This window comes from Equus asinus, chromosome 14 (assembly GCF_041296235.1).
Source record: "Equus asinus isolate D_3611 breed Donkey chromosome 14, EquAss-T2T_v2, whole genome shotgun sequence".
Lineage (NCBI taxonomy): Eukaryota > Metazoa > Chordata > Mammalia > Perissodactyla > Equidae > Equus > Equus asinus.
This window is the reverse complement of record NC_091803.1, coordinates 47,452,152-47,471,826: the sequence shown is the minus strand read 5'-3', so window position 1 is coordinate 47,471,826 and position 19,675 is coordinate 47,452,152. Positions and strand designations below refer to the sequence as shown.

The 19,675-nt window shown below is 57.9% G+C and overlaps 1 protein-coding gene across 3 annotated transcripts in view; it reads left to right on the top strand.

Moving 5' to 3' along the window:
- The window catches only part of KCTD5 (potassium channel tetramerization domain containing 5), a 29,486-nt gene extending 10,656 nt beyond the window's left edge, over window positions 1–18,830 (top strand). The window contains exons 2-7 of one of the 3 annotated variants that reach the window (XM_014833062.3): window positions 2,427–2,535; window positions 4,619–4,710; window positions 6,690–6,785; window positions 9,667–9,792; window positions 12,760–12,818; window positions 16,841–18,538. In XM_014833062.3, the coding sequence (XP_014688548.2) occupies window positions 2,427–2,535; window positions 4,619–4,710; window positions 6,690–6,785; window positions 9,667–9,792; window positions 12,760–12,804 (468 nt within the window). In that variant the 3' untranslated portion in view covers window positions 12,805–12,818; window positions 16,841–18,538. Of the gene's footprint in view, window positions 1–2,426; window positions 2,536–4,618; window positions 4,711–6,689; window positions 6,786–9,666; window positions 9,793–12,759; window positions 12,819–16,840 lie in introns of all 3 variants that reach the window. The other 2 variants (XM_014833061.3, XM_014833063.3) reach the window with 2 other exon arrangements.
- The last annotated feature ends 845 nt before the right edge of the window (window positions 18,831–19,675 follow it).

Sequence of the window (19,675 nt, the reverse complement as noted above, 5' to 3'; positions counted from 1 at the left end):
TCCCTCTGCGCCTGGGTGGCTGCCCCTTCCCCTGGTCCCCAGCGTGCTGGCCGCTGCCGTTTTCATCAGCTCACCTGCCCTTCCCTCCTTTTCTGTCCCAGTCCCTCGTATCCTCCAGGCTTTGGAGGCCTGGGTCACCTTTGTGTATTGTGCTGCTCAGTATACTGTTGGCACTCAATAAACTTGTTTTTCCTCCTCCACCGGCTTCCAGTGCTGAGTTGTCAGCTTGTCAGAGGTGTGGCCTTGAGCCCATGGAGGTGTGGTCTGACCCAACTGAGGCCTCTGCCCAGTGTGATGAGGGAACTCTCTGGGGTGTCCTGAGGGTGGAGATGAGCCTGTCCTCATCTTATCTTTCCTTCTTGACCTTCTGCCAGCTGTCTGTCAAGATAGCAGGGAGTCGATGAATAATTCTGAGCTTGGTGATGTGCAAATGTCATGTGTTTGGCTCTGTTCATATGTGGGCAGTGGGGAGCCCCTTGATTTTTTGTTGTGGCAGCTCCATCCTTTTCTTTCGAGACCTCGGCCCCTTGGTATGGTGGCCCTTTTCACCAGCAGGCAGACTGCCAAAGCATCATTCTTCTGGAAGCTGTTCTGCAAGGTCGTTTGGCCTTGCTTGGAGAACAGTAGGGTCAGGAGGAAAGGCTGGGGAGCCAGGCTGGAGGCAGTGCCCGTGGGATGGTGTCTGACCAGTGCTGCCGTAGATGGGTGGGGTGGGACACGAGGGTGAGGTGGGGGGCAGTGTGTGGTTGGGATGCTGCTCTGGGAGACAGGAAGCCCGAGGAGGGAGCTGGCGGTGGCCTGTCAGTGCAGGAGGCTGGGCTCAGTGCCCGGGGCCTGCCCTGTGACCAATGAGGCTCCCAGTCCCAGGGCCCTCACATCCAGAGCCCTAATTGCTTTGATCTAAGAGAAGCAGATTTTTATAGCTTTTTGGTGGTGGACTTAGGAGAGAAGCCCTTGAAACCACCAGGTTTTACCATACAAATTCCAGAATTTGATGCTCATGAATGAATAATAGAGTTCTAACATGGCCGATGGCTGCGTGGCCAAGGCGCCTCCTGCCTCCCTGTGTCCCATGGGCATGCCACATTGGAGAGGGTCAGGTGTGTCTACCGCACCGCCTCCCCCTGCAAAGATGCCTAACACTGTCCTCTTGGGGCCTCAGCCGGCCAGCTGCTCCCGTGTTTGCCACAGCCGTGCCTGCCAAGGCCCTCCTTCTGGACGGGGAGGCACGTCAACTCTCCAGATGACCTACGGAGTCACCTTCTTTCAGAGCAGACAGCCTCGGCACCTGCTGCCCTCCCTGGCGCCATTGGTCCAGGGACCAGCCCCACTGGAGGGAGACCTGGGTGGGTCGTATTCAGCAGACCCATATCAGATATGTGGCCGACACGGACGCAGTGTCCTGACAGCAGTTGGATCAGCTGCCTCCGGGGGATCCCAGGACACAGGTGCTGCCAGCTAGATCTCTGAGGCTTTCATCCTTCACTGTCACAGCCCCGACACCCATAACTCTGTGCAGACCTCTACAGGGCTCCGCTGTAGTGGTGTCGTTGTGTGGAGACTGCCTCCACCCCAGTGCCTGGGTGGGCGTGTCTACCTTCCCTGGCCGTGGCTGCGATGGCCATTGAGACGGCTATGGTTTGAGCCAACTGTGAAGATTTGCCAGTGGGTGGTGAGGGTCCCTAACCCTCAGAAAGGCCCCCGATCCCTGTGGTAGGAACCGGGGCCAACCCAGGTCCGGGGGAGCACTTCCAATGGTCTGTTTGTAAACTTTTGGGTCTCTGGGAACTGCCGCCCACAGGGTGAGGCTTCCTTGGTGGTCAGCAACCACTGGGAAGCTCTGGGGGCACCTTGCAGTGGAAAATGAGGCTCCATTCCACGTGCCTCTGACCTGGGTGGTCATCCCTCATCCCCCAGTCCTGCGCATCTGCCCAGGGAGGAGCGAGCACTGAAGTAACAAAGGGCAGGCCCTGGCTGCAGAGGCCCATGTCTTGGGTCCTTCAGAGGTCAAACCGTCAGCATCAGCAAGCCTTAGGAAGTATTCCATGCAGAAGAATCTGTGTTAGGTCACTCTCATGGGATGGTTTCTAAAATGAGAAAAGGGTGAACTTCTCAGACATTTTGGAGCTGGAGGAAAGAGGTCCCTACAGATCCAGTTGCCTCAGTAGATAAAGGGAGCTCATCATGAGAGAAACAGCTGACCCTGGGCTTAGACCTGAGATGGTGGCAGGTCAGGGTAGAGGCTGCAGGTGGCAGGGGCATGGAGCCTCGCTCGGGGCTCCCTGCTGTGTTGTCAGTGGATCCGGTTGTGGTTACAGGCATGGCCCACATGCCTGTAGAGCCCTTTGCATGCGGCCTTGCTCTGGCTTAGCTGTGGAGCCCTGTTTCCTCGTCCAGGACTCACACTGCCGTTTGGTTCTTTGTAGGATGAAACAGGTGCCTATTTAATCGACAGAGACCCCACCTACTTTGGGCCTGTGCTGAACTACCTGAGACACGGAAAGCTGGTCATTAACAAAGACCTCGCGGAGGAAGGTGAGTTGGGGGCAGGGCCCCAGGTGCCCTGCAAGGAGCAGGCCCTGCAGGCTGGGCGCCGGCCAGGCTGGGGTCCAGAGGCTGGCAGCAGAAGTCCTGGGTGCCAAGTCTCTCGCTTGCTCCCCAGCCTCCTCACAAACATGTCCCACGAGGCAGCAGACGCCTCCTCCTCCTCCAGGAAGCAGACTCGGAGCAGGTCAGGACCGCGATAGCGGAAGGGCCTGAGGACTTCAAGCACATTCCCTGGCCTGGGGGCCCGCCGGCTGTGGGCCGCTCCATGGGCACCCTCCTTCAAGTGTCTAGTCAGTGGTGCTGTGAGGGCGGGGGCTCCTTCCTTGGGAGACCACCCATTCTCAGTTGCTTTGGCTGGGCAGTCTGAGGGCCCCTGTGGTATGGACATACCCACCGTGCGAGTCTGCCAAGTGTCCCTCAGAGCCTTGGTCAGCCTGGGTCTGCTCTCCTTCCAGGGCACCGCTGTGCCATCACTCCAACTTCTGTCTGTGTTTTCAAACACCATGCTTCGTTCTGACGCTGGTCACAGCGAGCAGGGACACCAGGCACAGCCCTGGGCCGTCAGCCAGAGGCTGGTGTGGCTGCATGTTCTGGTATTGGCTTGGCTCGAAGTATCCGACAGGTCCTGAGAGGCTCAAGATGCATTCGCTCCTGGTGGACTTGGCACCTCTGGCTTCAATCGGGTTCCTGTGACGACCGCCTGAATGGACTGTGCTCATCCTTCAGCTCTTCTTTTCTAGCCTCTGGACCCCAGTGTCTGTGTCCCCTTCACAGGAACCTTCTTTCCTGTGCATACTTGTGTCATCTGGGGAAGCTCCTTTGTATTTTGGGTGTGCAGCTGTACGGCTCTAGGCTGAACTTCATTTCATAGCCTGTTCCCGATGTGGTTTTCTTAGAAAGGGATACTTGACACAGCCCGAGCCCCTGCAGCCTGGCCTCACTCCCCTGCCTTGCTGCCTGCCCCCGACGCAGCGCTTCCAGGAGAAACACCCACTTGGACTCCACTCCTGGTCCTGCCCCTCAGAGTACAGCATGGAACGTCCAGGTAGAAGAAAGTGCGCCTTCGGACCCAAGTGCGTGTCCCAAAGCTTCTGGTGCTTATTCACAATGCTCCTCAGTCCCCACCCACACATCTGAGGAGGGGTTGACAGGATGTGACTGAGTGTCATCCTGGGAAGTGACATTCCAGGTGCAGCCTCCCTTTGGGTGGCCCTGAAGAAAGACGTCTGCCTGGGAGGCTGCCACCCATGCCCGTCCCCACCCTCTGCCCAAGTGTCCTGGGGACCTTGTTAGGAGGCAGCCTGAGCGGGTCTGATGGCCAGTCCAGGGCTCTGAGCTCCTGGTGCTGCCGGTGTGTGGGGTGGGCTCTGACCAGGACGACCAGAGGTGGCAACGGGAGGCACACTCTGACCCTTCTGGAATACTCACAAGCAATCCATGATGCAGAGCCCTTCCAATTTGTTCTTTAGAATTTCTTGGAGGTTTAGAGTCCTTAAATATAGTACATTATAAATGGCAGTCTTTGGATAGAAGGGAATTTCTAAATTGACAAGCATCCTGGAGCTAGGAGCCACCCTCTCAACCAGCCACGAAAGACACTGAACCAGTCTTCTGATTGAATAGGGAAACTGAGGTGCCGAGTGACTCAGAGACCTGCATGAGGCCGCCTGGCCCTGCTCACTGTAGCAGCAGGAGAGTCGGCCAGCCCTGGGCAGATGGCCACAGGCTGTGGAGGGAAGATGCCCGAGTTACATACTGGCATGCCCAGCGTGGAGCTGCACTTGAACCAGCTGTTCTGTGCTTGAACTCTGCACCCAGCGGTCACCTGAGTGATGTGTGCCAGGAGTGTGTTCTGTAAATGTGCCCTCTGCCCCTAATCCTGGGAGCCCTCCTAAGAGCCAGCGCATCTGTGTGAAGTCTGTTTGCGATGTTAGGATGGGGCCTGAGGAGCTTCCACTGGGCCGGGCTCGGGCCAGGCATAGCCCTCGGGTTTAGAGTGAGGCAGGGGTGAAATGTTTCTTCTTTGGTTCGGTCTCATCTGGTGAAAATTAGTTATTTTTCTCTGTTCCAGGAGTGTTGGAAGAAGCAGAATTTTACAATATCACCTCACTAATAAAACTTGTAAAGGACAAAATTAGAGAACGAGACAGCAGAACCTCACAGGTGAGACCAGTGACTGATGTACCAGAAGCTTCCAAGGCCTGGTGTGCAGGCGTAGCTCACCCCCTCCCTCCCTGCTGACCGTGGCAGCTCTGTGTGAGGCCTTGGGATTGGGGCTGTCCCCATCTTGACTACCGTCTTCCTCTTTAATTGTCCTAGTACCCGATGGCCCGCCCTCTTGTCACCTCCTGTGGTGCTGCCAGCTGGCACCAGGGCCACACAGGGCACATCACTCAGCTCTGCTCGGCCTATCCCTAGGGAGTCCCACTCTAGTGGGAAGGGACCTGAGGAGGAAAGGAAGTCCAGTGGGGTGAGGGGGTGGAGGGAGAGCAGGGAGGCCTCTGATGGGGAGCGAGTGTGTGGATACCCTGGGGGGCATTGCAGGCTGGGCACAGCAAGTGCAGAGGGCCAGTGTGGCTGGAGGGAGAGCAGGGAGGGGAGTGGGCAGTGAGCTTGGAGGTGGGGTCCTGCAGGGCTGTGGGGGTGTGAGGAGGAAAGAGGGGCGTGATCGGTGCTCTTCCTTCCAGCGTACAGATTGCCACCACGGGGCCCATTTGCACTTGGCCATGGTCAGTGGTGATGGAGTAGGCATGGCCACTCTGCTGCCCATTAGGCCACTTTGTTTGAAGTGGGCTGCATCTGGCACTTTCCATAAAGGGAGGCGCCAGAGGGTCTAAGGCATGAGTTTTTGTCACTGTGCCAGCTCTGTACTTGCTAGCTGAGTGCAAGTTCTTGCCCAGTGAGTTCAGCTCCTCCAAGAGGATGCTGGGAAGTAGATGTTCCCTCAGAGCTGCCACTATTATTTGAGGGTCTCGGTCAGCGCCTCCTCCCCCACTGTCCCACTGGGTGCCCAGCAGACCCTGGGCTGGAGCTCTTGGCCTTTGTGAAGAGGCTTGCTGATGGCCTTGCCACTCTCTGGTCAGGGGACAAGCTAGAGGAAGGGCATGTCCCGGTGATAGTGTGGGAGGCCAGGACCACTGGCCCACGCAGCCCCCAGCCCTTTCCTTCCTGTGGGAGCCACTCAGGCACCAGGACAGTTGGGAGGAGACTGGGGAGGATCAGGAGATGTGTCCACAAGCTCCCTGGTCATCTCCAGCCAGTTGGCCTCTTCTTCCCCTCCGTCCAGCAGCCTCACTTCCGCACCGTGTGACCTGGGCCGGCACTGACCCTCTCTGCCTCAGTCTGCCCTCTGCATGGGGCAGGTAGAAGAGACCCTCCTCACAGGGCTGACATGAGGATAGCGGGCTGAGGCTGGGGAGCCACATCATTCATAGTCTCTCAGACGAAAGCACTTGTGTGTGTGACAACGGCCACTATAGTTTAGCTGTGACCCTGTTTTCCAAGTGTCACTGGCCTGGAGCTCCAGAGGCTCCTTCCCCTGCGAATATCTTCGTCTCTTTCTCCATTACTCATGTGTTGTGTGTTGTGGCCACCGCCTCCTGCTGGAGTGGCTGCTCCTGGGGGCGGTGGGGGCGGGGAGCTGCTATCTGGCTGTGCTCTGCAGGGCTCCAGCACCAGAGACTGCCTGGAACAGGGCTCAGCACAGGGGTGGTGGGTGGGTCGGCAAAGATACATCAACTGTCGGAGCTAGTGTGCATGTCTAAAAGCTTTTCTAGGAGCAAGGCCGAGGCTGGTTAATCCAGGTGCTGTGTATGCTTCCCCCGTGGAACAGAGACGAACATCCTCACGCATTCATGTCTGGCCACAGGTGCTCTTGGGGTTTCAGGAACATGACTCATTTTATTTTGGGATTTAGAAATGGAAATATTTTGGGAGACAGATGAGAAAGTGGAAAATGGCAGCTGTTCCGGCCTGTTTGTTTTGCTTTGGTGGATGTGTTTGGGGTTGCTGTGGGCATCACAACCTGAGCCCGAGAGGTGGAAGGAAACGTCAGCCGCACGTGGGACAGGGTGCTGGGCTGGGGCCCAGGAGCAGCAGGGCGTGTGTGGGGCCTGTCTCACCTGTGGCCGTTGCTCTCACAGGTGCCGGTGAAGCACGTGTACCGTGTGCTTCAGTGTCAGGAAGAGGAGCTCACACAGATGGTGTCCACCATGTCTGATGGCTGGAAGTTTGAGCAGGTGAAGCTCCCCCACCTCTGGGCTGGGTTGACACAAGCCTCTGGTGCAGTGGAACTTTTCATTACAAAGGCCCTGCCTGGTCCTCAGGGCTGCTGACCCCTGGGGCCAGTAATGGGGCATCGGGCGGCCTGTGATTCCTGGAAATGTGGTTCACTGTGGCTGTTGTCCTCGGGACCCCTCACAGCAGCAGCCTGTGCCCCATCCTAATTGGATTGGTCTCCGGTGTGTGGGTGGGAGGGTGGAGTTGTTCTTAGAGCCCCCAGGGGCCCTCTCCCCGCTGCTTCCTTCCCAGTCCTCTCTCTGCAGTTTTTATTCTTGCTCCAGCCCATTCCTCTGGGGGGACTGTGCTCTGTGCTTCCATCTGACGTCTCTGTGTGTGTGGGTTGACACCCTGAGTACATCCTGCCCTGGCCCCACCTCCCTGTCCCTCGCCGTGTCCATCCAGCCCCTCCCCTGCTGGCTGAGCAGATGGTGGCTCGGGCTCCTTGTGCTGCAGTTGGCATGGATGGCCTCCTGGTGCGGCTGCTCCGCCACCTCCAGCACCCTTTCCTGCTCTCGCCGGGAAAGATTCTCCCGATTCTAGCCTGACTGCCCCTCTCCCTTCCTCAGCGCTGCTTTTGCTGGTGTATGTCAGGCTGGGACTGACGTGAGACTGTCTGAGTGAAGGCCCCTCTCCTCTTGCTCTCCCTCCCTCTGTGGAGCTCTGGTGTTTCCCTATGCACCCAGGCTCTTGTCCTGTGGCACTGCAGTCCCTTACCCTTGGGCCTTGGAACAGGTGGAAGATGTTCTGAGTGGGTGGTACTTTTTCCCATGAGCTTCTTGTCACTGGTCCTCTTTCCTAGACACTCTGAGGTTTAATCTTGTGACCCTGCCCGGGCTCCAGCCCCAGGTAGCAATTGCCCTGCTCGCTGGGCCCTCTCTGGCCTCTGGGAGTTTCCTCTGTTGCCAGCTTCCATCTGGGGCAGGTTCTGTCCATAGTGAGTGGTCCTGCTCAGAGAGAGTGGGACATTACGGGGTCTTCTCAGCATCCCTCCTTGTTAAGGCTGCCCCTTTTCTTTGAGTCTTTTGAAATAATGGATTGCGTTGTAGGGTGTTTGAAGTTCCCTTAAAATGTCATTAAAGACCAGTGCTGTCAGCATTTGCATCCCACCCTACACCTGGGACCAGCCCCCTGGGCTGGTGGGGCAGCAGTGGGGTTGGCTGGTTCCTACAGTGTGTTCCATCCTGCCCTCACATGGGGAGGCCAGGCAGGGTCCTGTGGTCTACATTTGCCTGTTCCTTGTGCTCTGATCCCATCAAAACTATGCCAGAGTTCCATGCAGGAGCAGAAATCTCCCATCGCCCCTCCTTTTGTCCTCGGTGGGCAGCTCAGAGAAGGGCTGGGGAGATGAGAGCTGCGGTCGCTGGGTCAGGACCCATGGATGAGGCCACCTTGAGTGGAGTTATGCACCTCGGTGCTCTCCTGCTGGGAAGGAGAGATAATCTCCTGCCTCGTGCACGGGTGTCTTCCTCCCATGACCAGCTAGGGGCTTTGTCCTTAGCTCCTCTGGGTAGACCCCAAATCCATTGCAAAGAGTGAGTTCTCTCTTCTCCCCAAGTCTTACCTGCTCTGCCCAGCTTATCCTTCGAGGACGTCTTCCCAGTTCATGCCAGCAAGACCCCAGCACCAGAGTCATGTCTGTTTAATGAGGAGTTCTCTGCTTCCTAGAGCAGGACCTAGAACTGCCCTGGGAGGTAGTGGGACCCAACCCAGGGCTGCCCAGTCATCAGAGCCAAGGCCAGAACAAGGTTCCGAGCGAGGTCAGAAGAGGCTCGTGTGCCTCATGAGAGCACCGTTTCCGGGCACTGGGCGCTCCTGCCCCAGCCTCTCCTACACAGGAATGTGTGCACATTCCTGCATGGGGAGAGCCAGGGGCCTTCCTGGCCTTTGTTGGCTCAATAGTTACGCCACTGATAGCCTTACTACAATTTTTGTGGTTTTCTTTAGACTGATTTTGCATTTAAAAGCACGAAAGTCCTTGGTGACTCTGGGATAGGTTGGAGCAGACAGGTCAGACCTCAGCCCCCTTGTGACCATGGTGGTGACTTGGGGCCCCACAGGATGCACAATCTGTGGGTATGTCCACCAGTTATAGTGGACCCACAAAGACTGAGACTGACACATGCAAAAGCCACAGCTTCCCAGGGTCTGTCTTTGAGATTCGGGCAGCTCAACCCTTGACCCCTCCCTCTAGCCCTTTGGAGCTGGCACAGCCCTCCTCTGCCTGCCTTCCCTCCCGCCATCAGGGCGTACGTATGCCCTTTTCGCTTAGTAACCCCAGTGAGTGGGAGGGTCAGTCTTGGCTTCTCCTGGGAAGGCCTGGTGGCTGCAGCAACAATAAGCAGGATGTCTGGGAGCTCATCCTCACTTGTGTGTATGCTCACACATGCTATGCTCTGGGCCTGTGTGAAGGGAGCAGCTTGAGTGCCAAACACCGCGATTCTGCTGCCTGCTCTGAGAGGACCAGCTCTGAGCAAGCCGCCACTGCCCTGTCCCGCTGTGCACCCCACTCTGGCGCTGTGCTCCCCTCTGCCCACAGTCAGTCAGTATCTCCTGTGGGCCCAGCCAGAAACTCTGAAAAGAACTGATTGTCCCAGCAGAGACCTGTCCTGCACGTGGTGTGCCCGTGTGTGGGGTGTGTCTGCGGATGTGCCTGAGGATGGATATTTCAGGACTTTATTTTTCCATAAGTTCACTAAAAATGTTGTGGCTGAAACTGTCCCTTGATTTCCCAAGTGTTGGCTATCTCAGCTGTGGGTTTTCGCAGGCTGCAGTTTCCGTCCTTGCGGGCGGGCTGGTCCCCAGCTCGGCCCACATCACACTGGCCTTCTCTCCTCCCAGCTGGTCAGCATTGGCTCTTCCTACAACTATGGGAGTGAAGACCAGGCTGAGTTCCTCTGTGTGGTTTCCAAGGAGCTGCACAACTCTCCGTACGGCACGACCAGTGAGCCCAGTGAGAAAGCCAAGGTGGGTGACCACAGCGGGCTGGGGTGCCGGGCCTGGGAGGCAGCAGCCCCGGACGCTTCAGCCTCCTGGCAGTGGAGGGGGCATGTGAAGGCACACTGGCCCTTTGTGGGGTTGGGATTTTCCTCCTTAGAGCTTTATCGTTTCTTGTGGTTCTCACTGCGCTCCCGGCCCTGCAGGCTTCTTGTTCGTAGTCACGTAATTCTTGCTTGATACATCAGAAGCAAAGTCCTGGGACTCAGGATGCGTAGCTACCGGACGCAGGACATGGGGAATGGAGCGAGAGGTCTTAGAACATAGAGGCTCCGCCATGGAGCGAGCCCCCATGGCTTCTACAGTCCATGCCCTCTGCCGACACCTCTTCTAACAGGCAGGGTCCTCCTGGAAGTGTTGTCTCCTAGACCTGCTGGCAGGGACTACGCTTTTAACTGGTGTCGCTGTGGGTTGTTTTCTTGGGGACTCAGGACCTTGAAGCTGGAGGGCAGAGCCCCCTGGATGGCATCTGCCTCGGCCTCATCCATCCTGGTCTTAGGAGTCATGTTTGGTTTGTAAAAGGAGAGGATCCTGTAGATCTTGTGATTTTTAGACTCCATGGAGTGTTGCCTCGGCCGGCACCGGCCAGTCCCTTTGTGAACTGGCTCTGGCTCCCTTCTGGGCGTCTGACTCTTCTGTCTCTAAGGAGGGCAAGTGCAGCCAGGCTGAAAACGGGGAATGGCCACGTCATTTGCTTTTGGGGTAGCCCTGTGGTGGAGAGTAGCAGCTGGCCTTGCCCAGAGGTGACAGATTCTAGCGGCAGCTCCTTTGGGCCCACTCCTGTGGTTGGTGACTCCAGGTGTGTCTGTCCTTGCAGAATCCAGCATTGGCCTGAGCTAGCTCCACCTGGCAGGCCTCCCAGACCTTCGAGCCAGGTGGTGACCCAGACAGCCCCGCAGCCAGCTCGGGGGGGACCTGGGGAGTCTGCAAGACCTTAGCAGAGCTGGGAAGGTGGGAGTGGGACTTTGTGGCATCCAGCCTGTGAGTCCTGGGCCCACAGGCAGCTTTGGTGAAGAGTCAAGGCATTGCCTGCCAAAGGATGTTTTGAGTAATGCAGGAAAAGGCCAGAGCCAGAAGGGTTGTAACTGATGGCATTAAACCGGGGGCTCCCTGAGCTTCCTCAGACTCTTGGCCTGGGTGGTCTCTGACTGGCTGCCGCCTGCCCAGGACCACCCCTGTCATCCTTTCAGGGTCTCCCTTAGAGGTGTGGGCTTGGGAACAGACAGAGAAGCCACTGTGCCCACTGTCCTCCCGCCGTGGCTGTCGTCCGCCGGGGCTCAAGGCAGCTTTTTCACCACAGCGTGAAGAAGCCCGCTGTCTTCATGACGGGGTGGTTGTCCAGAGTGCTTGAGTCTCTGCTCTGGCCTCCTGCGGTGCCCACAGCTGCATATGTGGGGTCCAGGCTATCCCGCTGCACGGGGCGGAACAGCGTGGGGTCGGCACAGATCCTGTGGTGCTCGGGGACAGACGGGCACCCGGGGAGGAAGGAGGCCCGGGGACACACTTCCTGTGGAGTCTGGGCTGGAAGACGACCCCGCTTCCCGAGAGCCTGCAGCTTCTGAGGAGGCGCATCTCTCTCTGTCGGGGTCAGGGCTCTTTTGTAAGTTGTTTATTTTTAGAAGCTTTTATTTCTGAACTTGAAAAGTTTTTATAGCCAAGCTCATCAGGGCAGCTGCCTGAGCTCGTTTCCCTCAGGTGGCTTTTCAGCTGCAGAAAGGATGCCTTTGTGCTGTGAGGGAGCTCCAGGCGTGACCCCAAATCTCTTTGCTGTTGAAACGTGGCCCTATTTCTCTCTCCAAAAATATCTGCTTCTGAAATGTGGCCGCCAGGGTGGCTTCTAAATGGGGGCAGTGGCAGGAGCTCCCTGGGAGGCGGAGCCAGTTCTCCAGAAAGCCATGGAAAACCATTGGAGCTGAATTTGGGACAGTGATTTGAGGGCACCCGTGGGCAGCCTGTTTGGAGCAGTGTCCCATGTCCTGAGGGCAGCAAGTGTCACTGCCTGTGGACCTGCTCACTGGGTGCCCCGTGGCACATGTTAGCTCCTAGCACTAAGGGGCCAGGCTCCCATCTCAGGGTGGAAGTGGCGGGAGAGGGTAGGTGGGGGTGGGTCAACGCAGCATGGGCAATGGTGCACACAAGAGGGCTCTGTGTCCACCGCCACCCGCAAGTTCAGGGGCTTCCCTAACCACCCTCTGATTCATCATTTGCTGGAAGGGTTCGCAGAACTCCCTGACTGCTGTGACGCTTATGGTTTATTACGGAAGAGACAGAGGGAGGATTCAGATCTGCCAGGCACAGTGCATGGAGCAGAGGCCAGGAGACATGCCAGACCTGGAGCTCCTTTGCTCTCCCTCTGGAGTCAGGATGTGTGGCAACGTGCACGGAGCACTGCCCACCAGGGATGCTCCCCCAGCCTCCGTGTCCAGAGATTTTACTGGGCTCAGTCACGTAGACATGATTGATCCATCGATTGATCTATGATTGATCGCCCATGTGCCTGATCACAGTCTCCAGGCCCCCTGGCCAACTGACCCCACCCCCATCACATTGTTAGACTGTCCGGTGTAGCCTGGAGGTCACAACCTCTCAGGAGCAGAGGGCAAAAGCCAGCCCTCTGTTTGGGCAAGGTTCAGTTCTTCCCTACATAGAGGGAAGGAAAACTCTGGAACTTTGGGACAGTAGGGTGCAGGGAGACGCCCGAGCCCCGAGTTTTCCTCCATGGTGTGACCTGGGCATGTGATTTTGGGGCTCAGGGCCCCCCAGACGTAGCTGGTCTGTGCTTCTTCATCACAGCGCCACGGGAGCTTGTGGCCCAAAATGCCCGTGCTCGCTGCAGCCTCTCTGGGTGGGCCTCCCTCCACTGCCTCCCATCTTGTCCTGCACTGACGGTGCCCTCTCTTCTTCTCCTCCCCTGCCGCATGCTGCGCACCGAGCCAGAGTGACGACGAGGAGACGGGTCACGATGAAAATGACTCAGATTAAATGTAAATGTCATGGTGAGCTCTGCTGCCCTTGAAGTTGACCACGCACGTAGTCTCCGTGACCCCAGCCCCTCCTCCGTGGTGTCTGTGCCCTGCCTGTAGTTGACAGAGAACCTTCCACACTAGATGCTGACTGTAGATCTGCGGTGAAGCTGGCCTGTCTGGGGAAGGGGCGGGCTGTCTGTCCCCTTTAGGATGCCCTTGGGGGTGGGATTGGGACCTTGGCTGGGTTGCTTGAGAGCCTGTGTGTCAGGTCTCTGAAGAGCCTCTTCACGGTGGATGTCAGCAGGTGAAGACATGGGTCTACACCTTTTGGGGCCTGGGCAGCCCCCAGCCCCTAACCTGCAGCCTTCCCATCATGTCACCAGGCCACGGGCTCAGGGCCATGGAGTCGGCCTGTGCCGCAGAGGGTAGACCCTGATCCCGACACTGTGCCCCAGCCCCCTTGCTCCCCCCAGCCTCAGGCGAGGGATGCTGGTGGAGAGGAATCTGTGTGGACCCTCCTTCTGTTTGCCCTGCGGTGGGAGACTCCATGAATGTCCTCTGGGCTCCCAGCTGCTCCTCCAGTCCCTCCCTCGTTCTGGCCTCTTCTCACTGTCCCAGACTCGCAAGCCCAGCCGATTCCAGAGCCTGACTGCACTCTCCGTTAGTGGGGACCGCCTGGTCTGCTCCCTTATCTCGCACATAGATAGTTGGATATTGAGGCCTAGAGAAGGCAAATTGCAGGCGAGTGAGCCAGGCACATCCAGGGGATCCCCTGGCTCCTGCCATGGCCTCCCTGTCATGGACCGAGCCCTACAGGTTGGGGCCCCTCAGCCTCTGCCCTGGGAGGAGCCTGGGAAAGGCATGTGGCCAGCCGAGCACTGGAAGGCTGACCATCGGGCAATGAGAGGTCTAAACCAGGGGTCAAACAGTAAGAATGGCTCTTACATGTGTAGTGTGGCTTTCTTACATTTGTAGTGTGGCTTTCTTCTTTTTTTGGTGATTATGTAAGAACATAGCATCCTCAGTTTTGCCTCTTGACCCACAAATCCTAAAATATTTACTATCTGGCCTTTCAAGAAGTTTGCTGCACCGAGGTCTGAACAGCGTTGTCCAGGGGACGTGCAACACGAGCTCCATCTGTCGTTCCAGACTTTTCAGTAGCTATGTTAAGAAAGTAAAAAGAAATGTGAAATTTATGCCAATACGGATAACCCCAATAAGCAAAATGTTGTCATTTCAATCTAAAAAATCAGTGAGATATTTCACTTTCTCACTCAAGGTCTCGGAGGTCAGGCATACGGTTTGTGCTGGTGGCCCACCTCAACTCGGCGCGGCTGCAACTTAGGGGCTCGCCCATCTCGTGGGCAGCAGGCAGCAGGCTCTCAACCTTGGCCTAGTGGTGACCGGTGACAGGAACCCATCTGGGTGCTGCCACTTGGCCCACCCCCGGGAGGGAGGAGGGCTTCTTTCCACCCCCCACCCCCACCCCGCAGTTACTAATTTTGCATCTGCCAGCAGGAACTGCTTTGGTGGCCCTAACTCAGGGGTCTGGGCTGTGGGGGGCACGTGTGTGGGCTGATCATGGGGCAGCCCTGGCCCCCTACCGCTCTCTCCATCGCAGGGTGGAGCAGCATCGACTCGCCCGGGTCCGCCTGTAGGGGTGCTGCTCACAGTGCTCTGCCTGCCTGGTGCCCGCGGTTGGCTCAGGCCTCCCCTGTGGGAGGTGGCCTGGGTGAGAGCTCTGTCCAGGGCAGATGGGGCCGTAACTGTCACAGATCCTAGGAGGGGTCTTCTGTCCTCGGTGGGAGATAGTTGGGGATCTGGCAGGGCGGCCCCTCCTGTGTTGTCACCTTGCTCCTGGGCCACATTCCGGTTGTTTGGCCTTGTCCTTTCCACCGCTTAGTCCTGTGAACTCAGGTGCTCCCTCAGCTCCGCTGGGCTCTCACAGAGTGAGGGGCAGCTCTGTGCTTCACGGACCCCCGCATGCCCCACCTTCCCCTGCAAACAGCAAAGATAGCAGGGCCGCAGACCTCCCTGGAGGTGGAATCCGCGCCTTGGGGGCAGGAGAGACTTGCAAGGGCTAAGCCAGGATGCGCTGTCACCCCAAGTCACCTCCTCAGACACATCCCTCTGACAGGGGCCTCCTGGGCTCTTTCCCAGAGAGCTGGCAAGTCCTACTAGACTTAGAGGCTTGCCCTCGTCCTGCCTGAGGTGGGGCATTTAGTCTAGGGTGCTGCCCCCCAGCACAGTGGAAGATGTGCCTTGCAGGGACTGGACACGGGCCCAGGCGGTGGGCACAGCAGCAGAGGAGGAAAGCGTGCTGTCTGAGCTGCCCCCAGAGTGCTCAGAGACGCAGGGGCATGAGCCTGGGGACCAGCAGAAGTGTGTGGGGCATCAGGGGACAGACTGGAGCAAGTCCATGCCGTCTCTTGAGTCATTTGGAATAAGCCCTGGTGAACCTGAGTGACTGGCTGCCCTCTGCCTGGGGCCACGTTGCCACTGAGCGGGATCGGGAGCCCACGTGGTGCTCACTGGAGCCTGAGCACTTCACCTGCCCTAGCAAGGCCTTGCCAGGAGGTGGTGACCCTCTCTCTGCCAGAGAATTCTCATGGCCTGGGTACTGCATGAGCAGAGCTGGCTCCTCCCAGGGCACATCCCTGTGTTGCACACGGGTCCAGGGCTCAAAAACAGTGTCCTCAGAGCTGTATCTGTCCCAGCTCTGAAATTCAAGCAGGACATGCCCCTGGGAGGCTAGCCCATATGCTGCCATGTGATTGTGGGGAGGGTCACCTTACAGCCCTGGCCTTGGCCAGGCTGAGACTGGTGGCATTTCTGTCCTGGATCCCTGGTACTTGGCAGCCATACTCGACATATCAGAACAGCGAGATTTGCCAGCTCTGAAGCCCCCACCTAGGGTCACAGATGGTTCCATCCTCTACCTCGTCCACGTGGGGTTTGACTTCGCAGGCATTTGTCAGAATGCAGGCCTGTCCAGAGGTGGCTCCAAGCCTTATGGAGGCCCCAGCCCAGTTTGGGGGTGGATGGGATGCAGGGATGGGATGCAGAGATGGTTCTAATGGTGAGGGAGGCCAGGGGCTGCTCCAGCCCTGAGATACCAAGAATGACTGGGAGGGAAAGGGACGGGCATGGCGGCTGAGGGCCAGCAGGCTCTACAGGGCTGGTGGGTCCCCCAGTGGGAGGTACACATTCCAGAGTCTCATCTGGCTGCAGCAAAGAGGGGCTGGCACCCACAAGTTGTGTGGTCCAGTCACAGGAAGGCCAGTGTACTTGTACAGCAAGACATGAGCCCAGCCGGGCAGCATGCAGGGCCGACAGGTAGGTGTGGATGTGGGGGTGACAGGGCAGTCCCAGGGGCCCAGAGTTCTGGGTTTTGTGGCTGGGTGCAGGGTGGAGGGGACGTAGTTTGCAATGAGGCATGGAAGACGGGCAGGTTGTTGTGGGGGCTGCTGGGCCCATGGGGGCCCCTGGTTGTACACACATGTCTGTGGCCCAGGACCGAGAGAGGCTGGAGAGAGAAACTGTCAGGTGGGCTCTGGTGCCCTTGCAAGGGGTGCGTGGTGGCCATCAAGGGGAGATGCAGCCAGGGGTCCCTGGGGCTTTGAGAAGGAGCCATCCCGCCTTGGGCCATGCCCGCGTGTCTCGGGTGTCCCAGAGGAAGCCCAGGGAGGTGCCAGGTGGAGGACAGGCCTCCTACTGTGGTGGGAGATGGAGGAAGAGGTGTCTGTCGGACATCAGGCTGGGATGGAGAGCAGGGAGAGTTGGTGGGACCGGCCCCTCTTGTGAGGCCTGGAGGTGCGAGAGCCAGTCCCCCACAGCGAGGGTCTCTGGGCCTCAGCCTTTCTCGGACCCTGGCCCACAGTTCTGGCTTCCTCAGGCCCCTGAGCCATGCCATGTGAGGGCCCACACTGGGTCTGTGGGCTCTGCTCCCCGGAGCCGGGCACTGGCTTCAGGGCCATGCAGTTCCTGCCTGGCTGCAGGCCGCCTCCCCGTCCAAGGCCCTAGTCCTCATTTTCTGTGTTTGACGTTTTCAGATTTTGCAAGAACGGGGTTCCAGGATGTGAGGAACACAGTGTTGATAGCTGAAGGAAGAACCATTTTACCTTTTCCCAGGATGCAATGAACCGCCATGTCGAGGAAGCTTGGCCGTGAGAAGAAGCCTGCTTTTGACAATTTCTCTAGAGATCTGGTTGTGGATCCTTTTTTGCCTCTGAGGTGGGTGGTGAGAGACGGGACCAGCTGTCTGAGGCTGGGTGTCCCCGCTCGAAGGAAACATGCTGGCCGGGTGGGCGTCCCCTTGGGGCCTCCGCTCGGTTTTTCCAAGTGCCACATGGGCCTGAGGCAGGACGCTCCCAAGCACTCCTTTAATCACCGAAGACCATTTCAAGGACAGCGTTCTTGGTGCTACAGAAACAGTCTGTAATGGAGCCTGGGCCTCACTGGTGGGAAGTGGCTGCAGTGCTGAGGCCCTGGGCTCTGGGTGCCGCTGGCACTCACGTGCGCACCAGGCCCTGGTCCTTGGTTCGGGGAGTCTGCCTCGCCTCCTGGGCGTGATCGATCGGCAGTTTCTCGAAGCCTCAGTGAGTGGCCTCCGTGTGTTCACTACTGCCCGGGCCTCCGCCCCGAGGCTGGGCCTCCTTCGGAGCCAGGCTTCCCCGCCGGGAACAGTCAAGGCTCCTCCAGATGTATTTTCCAGGCGAGAGACCTTGCACCCCTTCTTTCCCAGTGTGGATAGGCTACCCAATGTTTTTACTTTTTAGAAATGCCTAGAAGTGTGGCTGCATTTTGGATTGATATGTTAAGTGTTTAAAAGGAGGTAGAAGCTTTGCCTCATCTGCCCCACCCACGGGCTCGTGGGGGAGCTGGTGCCCTCAGTGCCTTTGTCTCGCCTGGGATGGCGGTCGGGGCGGGAGGCCTGTCCACCTAGCTTCTGGAGCTTAGACTCCAGTCACACTGAAAACCGCATGTTTACAGGGCATCACAAATCTCTCCTGCCGGCCCCCTCGTTTCTTTGTATAACTATGCAGTTCTCTGTCATATTACTGGGATGTCTGAGACTTCACATGCCACCTGCACAGGCTCTGCCCGACTGACATGCCATTGCAGCCACTAGGAGTCCTTCCAACCTACTGTCCCTGTGCTCTGAGGACAGACCTTTCTCAGCTGGCCGTGGGCACTGTCAGGATCTGGGGCCTGGCTCATATGAGCAGCTCGCTGCCTCCTGACCACCGGGGATGCCCACACGTCGGGCGGAAGCTCTGACACGGCTAGTCACAGATGCTTCCAGAGGCTTCCCACCTGTGCCCTCTTCTTTGCCAACACCCTGATTAACCAAGTTCTCCAGCGCCCAGGACTTACCTCCTCCTTTTTGTAAGATCTGTTGTATGTTGGTAAATGTTTGGCTTCATCCGTTTCTCGCAACCTCTCCATCGGGCACACTTAGCCCCTGTGACCCGTACTCCCTGGGTGGAGGGTGCCCCTTGCTGGCCTCGGGTGTCCCTGTGGGGTGCTGTCGGCCCCTTAGAGTCGTTTGATTTGTGACCTTGACATAATAGATAGGCTTGTGGTTTTTTTAATTTAAAGATATTAAGACTTAATTCACTAAAATTTATTCTGAGGGGATATTTATACTTTTGTACTTTTTTAGGTATCCGTATTTTATCAGCTTACAGTTTAATGCCTAAGTTTCCCCTGAAAATAGCAAATAAAGTTGTGTATTTATGAATGAGCAGAACAAATGTTAGTATCTTCAAACGCATGGAAGAGCCGCTGCCACAGAGGCGCTGCCCTGGGCTGTGGTGACCCTCCACGATGGTGACCTCAGGCTGCGGCCACCCTGGGTGCCACCAAAGCTGAGGGGAGCTGGCCTGTCCACCTGTCTGTCCGCTCTGCAGGGGGAGCAGGTGGATTAGAGCAGCACATGCTCGTCTCCCAGCTCAGCCAGGCTGGCCTGCTCCCTCCCGACCCCATCCCCGGGAACAAGATCATCCTTGAGCGACTCTAAAAAGTGCTGATGCCTCCTTGAATGTAGCGTGTCCTCTTGTCTCTATCCTGGACGGAAGTACCAGCTTCGGAGACATTTCTCCACATCCTTGGGCGCTGCCCCTGCCCCAACACAGCCGCTCGGGCTCCCCCTGGTGGCCACTCTTCTCAGGCCCCTTGGGCCACCCCAGCCACCATAGGGGATTTTCCACTCTCTGTTCCCGGAGAGCTCTGGATCCCTGGAGTTGGGAGCATGTCTTAGACCCAAAGATGCTGGAGTCTCGGCTGCCCAAACTCCCAGTCTTCTCCGAGTGTCCATCCTGTTTCTAGGTGTGTGGCTGGCCCAGCCAGGGGCCCCAGGGTCGGGGCTGAGAGGGGTGGGCAGGGCGGGCCGTGCTGCTTGCCCACAGGGAAGGACTCCAGATTCTACTCAGAGGAGTTTTCTTCCTGACCAGACTAAACTTGACATCTTGCAGCTCCCTGATGCCAACAGTGAACCTGGACCTGCCTCCAGGCCCCTCTGCCAGGAGGCACTTGGGAGAGGCCCCAGAGTGTCTCAGTGTCCCCGTCAAAGCCTTGAGCTTGACTCCCGTTTGAGCAGAGGACTGGAAAGGAGACAGCTGTCTGGTCTGGGTCCTGAGGCCAAGGGCCCTTACACTGGGTCCACTGGCCAGGGAGGGAGCCCTGCCCCTTGGACCTTGCGCTCCAGCCTGCCTGCCGTGGATGGGTGTGGGAGGGTAACAGCACAGCTCGGGGCAGCCTCAGGGCCAACTCTGTGGCTCTCCAGCCACTGGGCCTCCTGCAACGCCCATGCCCAGAACCTTCCAGGCCACTGCACAGGGCCAGGCACTGCCTTTCCTTGTCGCTTCCCCTCCCCTGCCTTTACT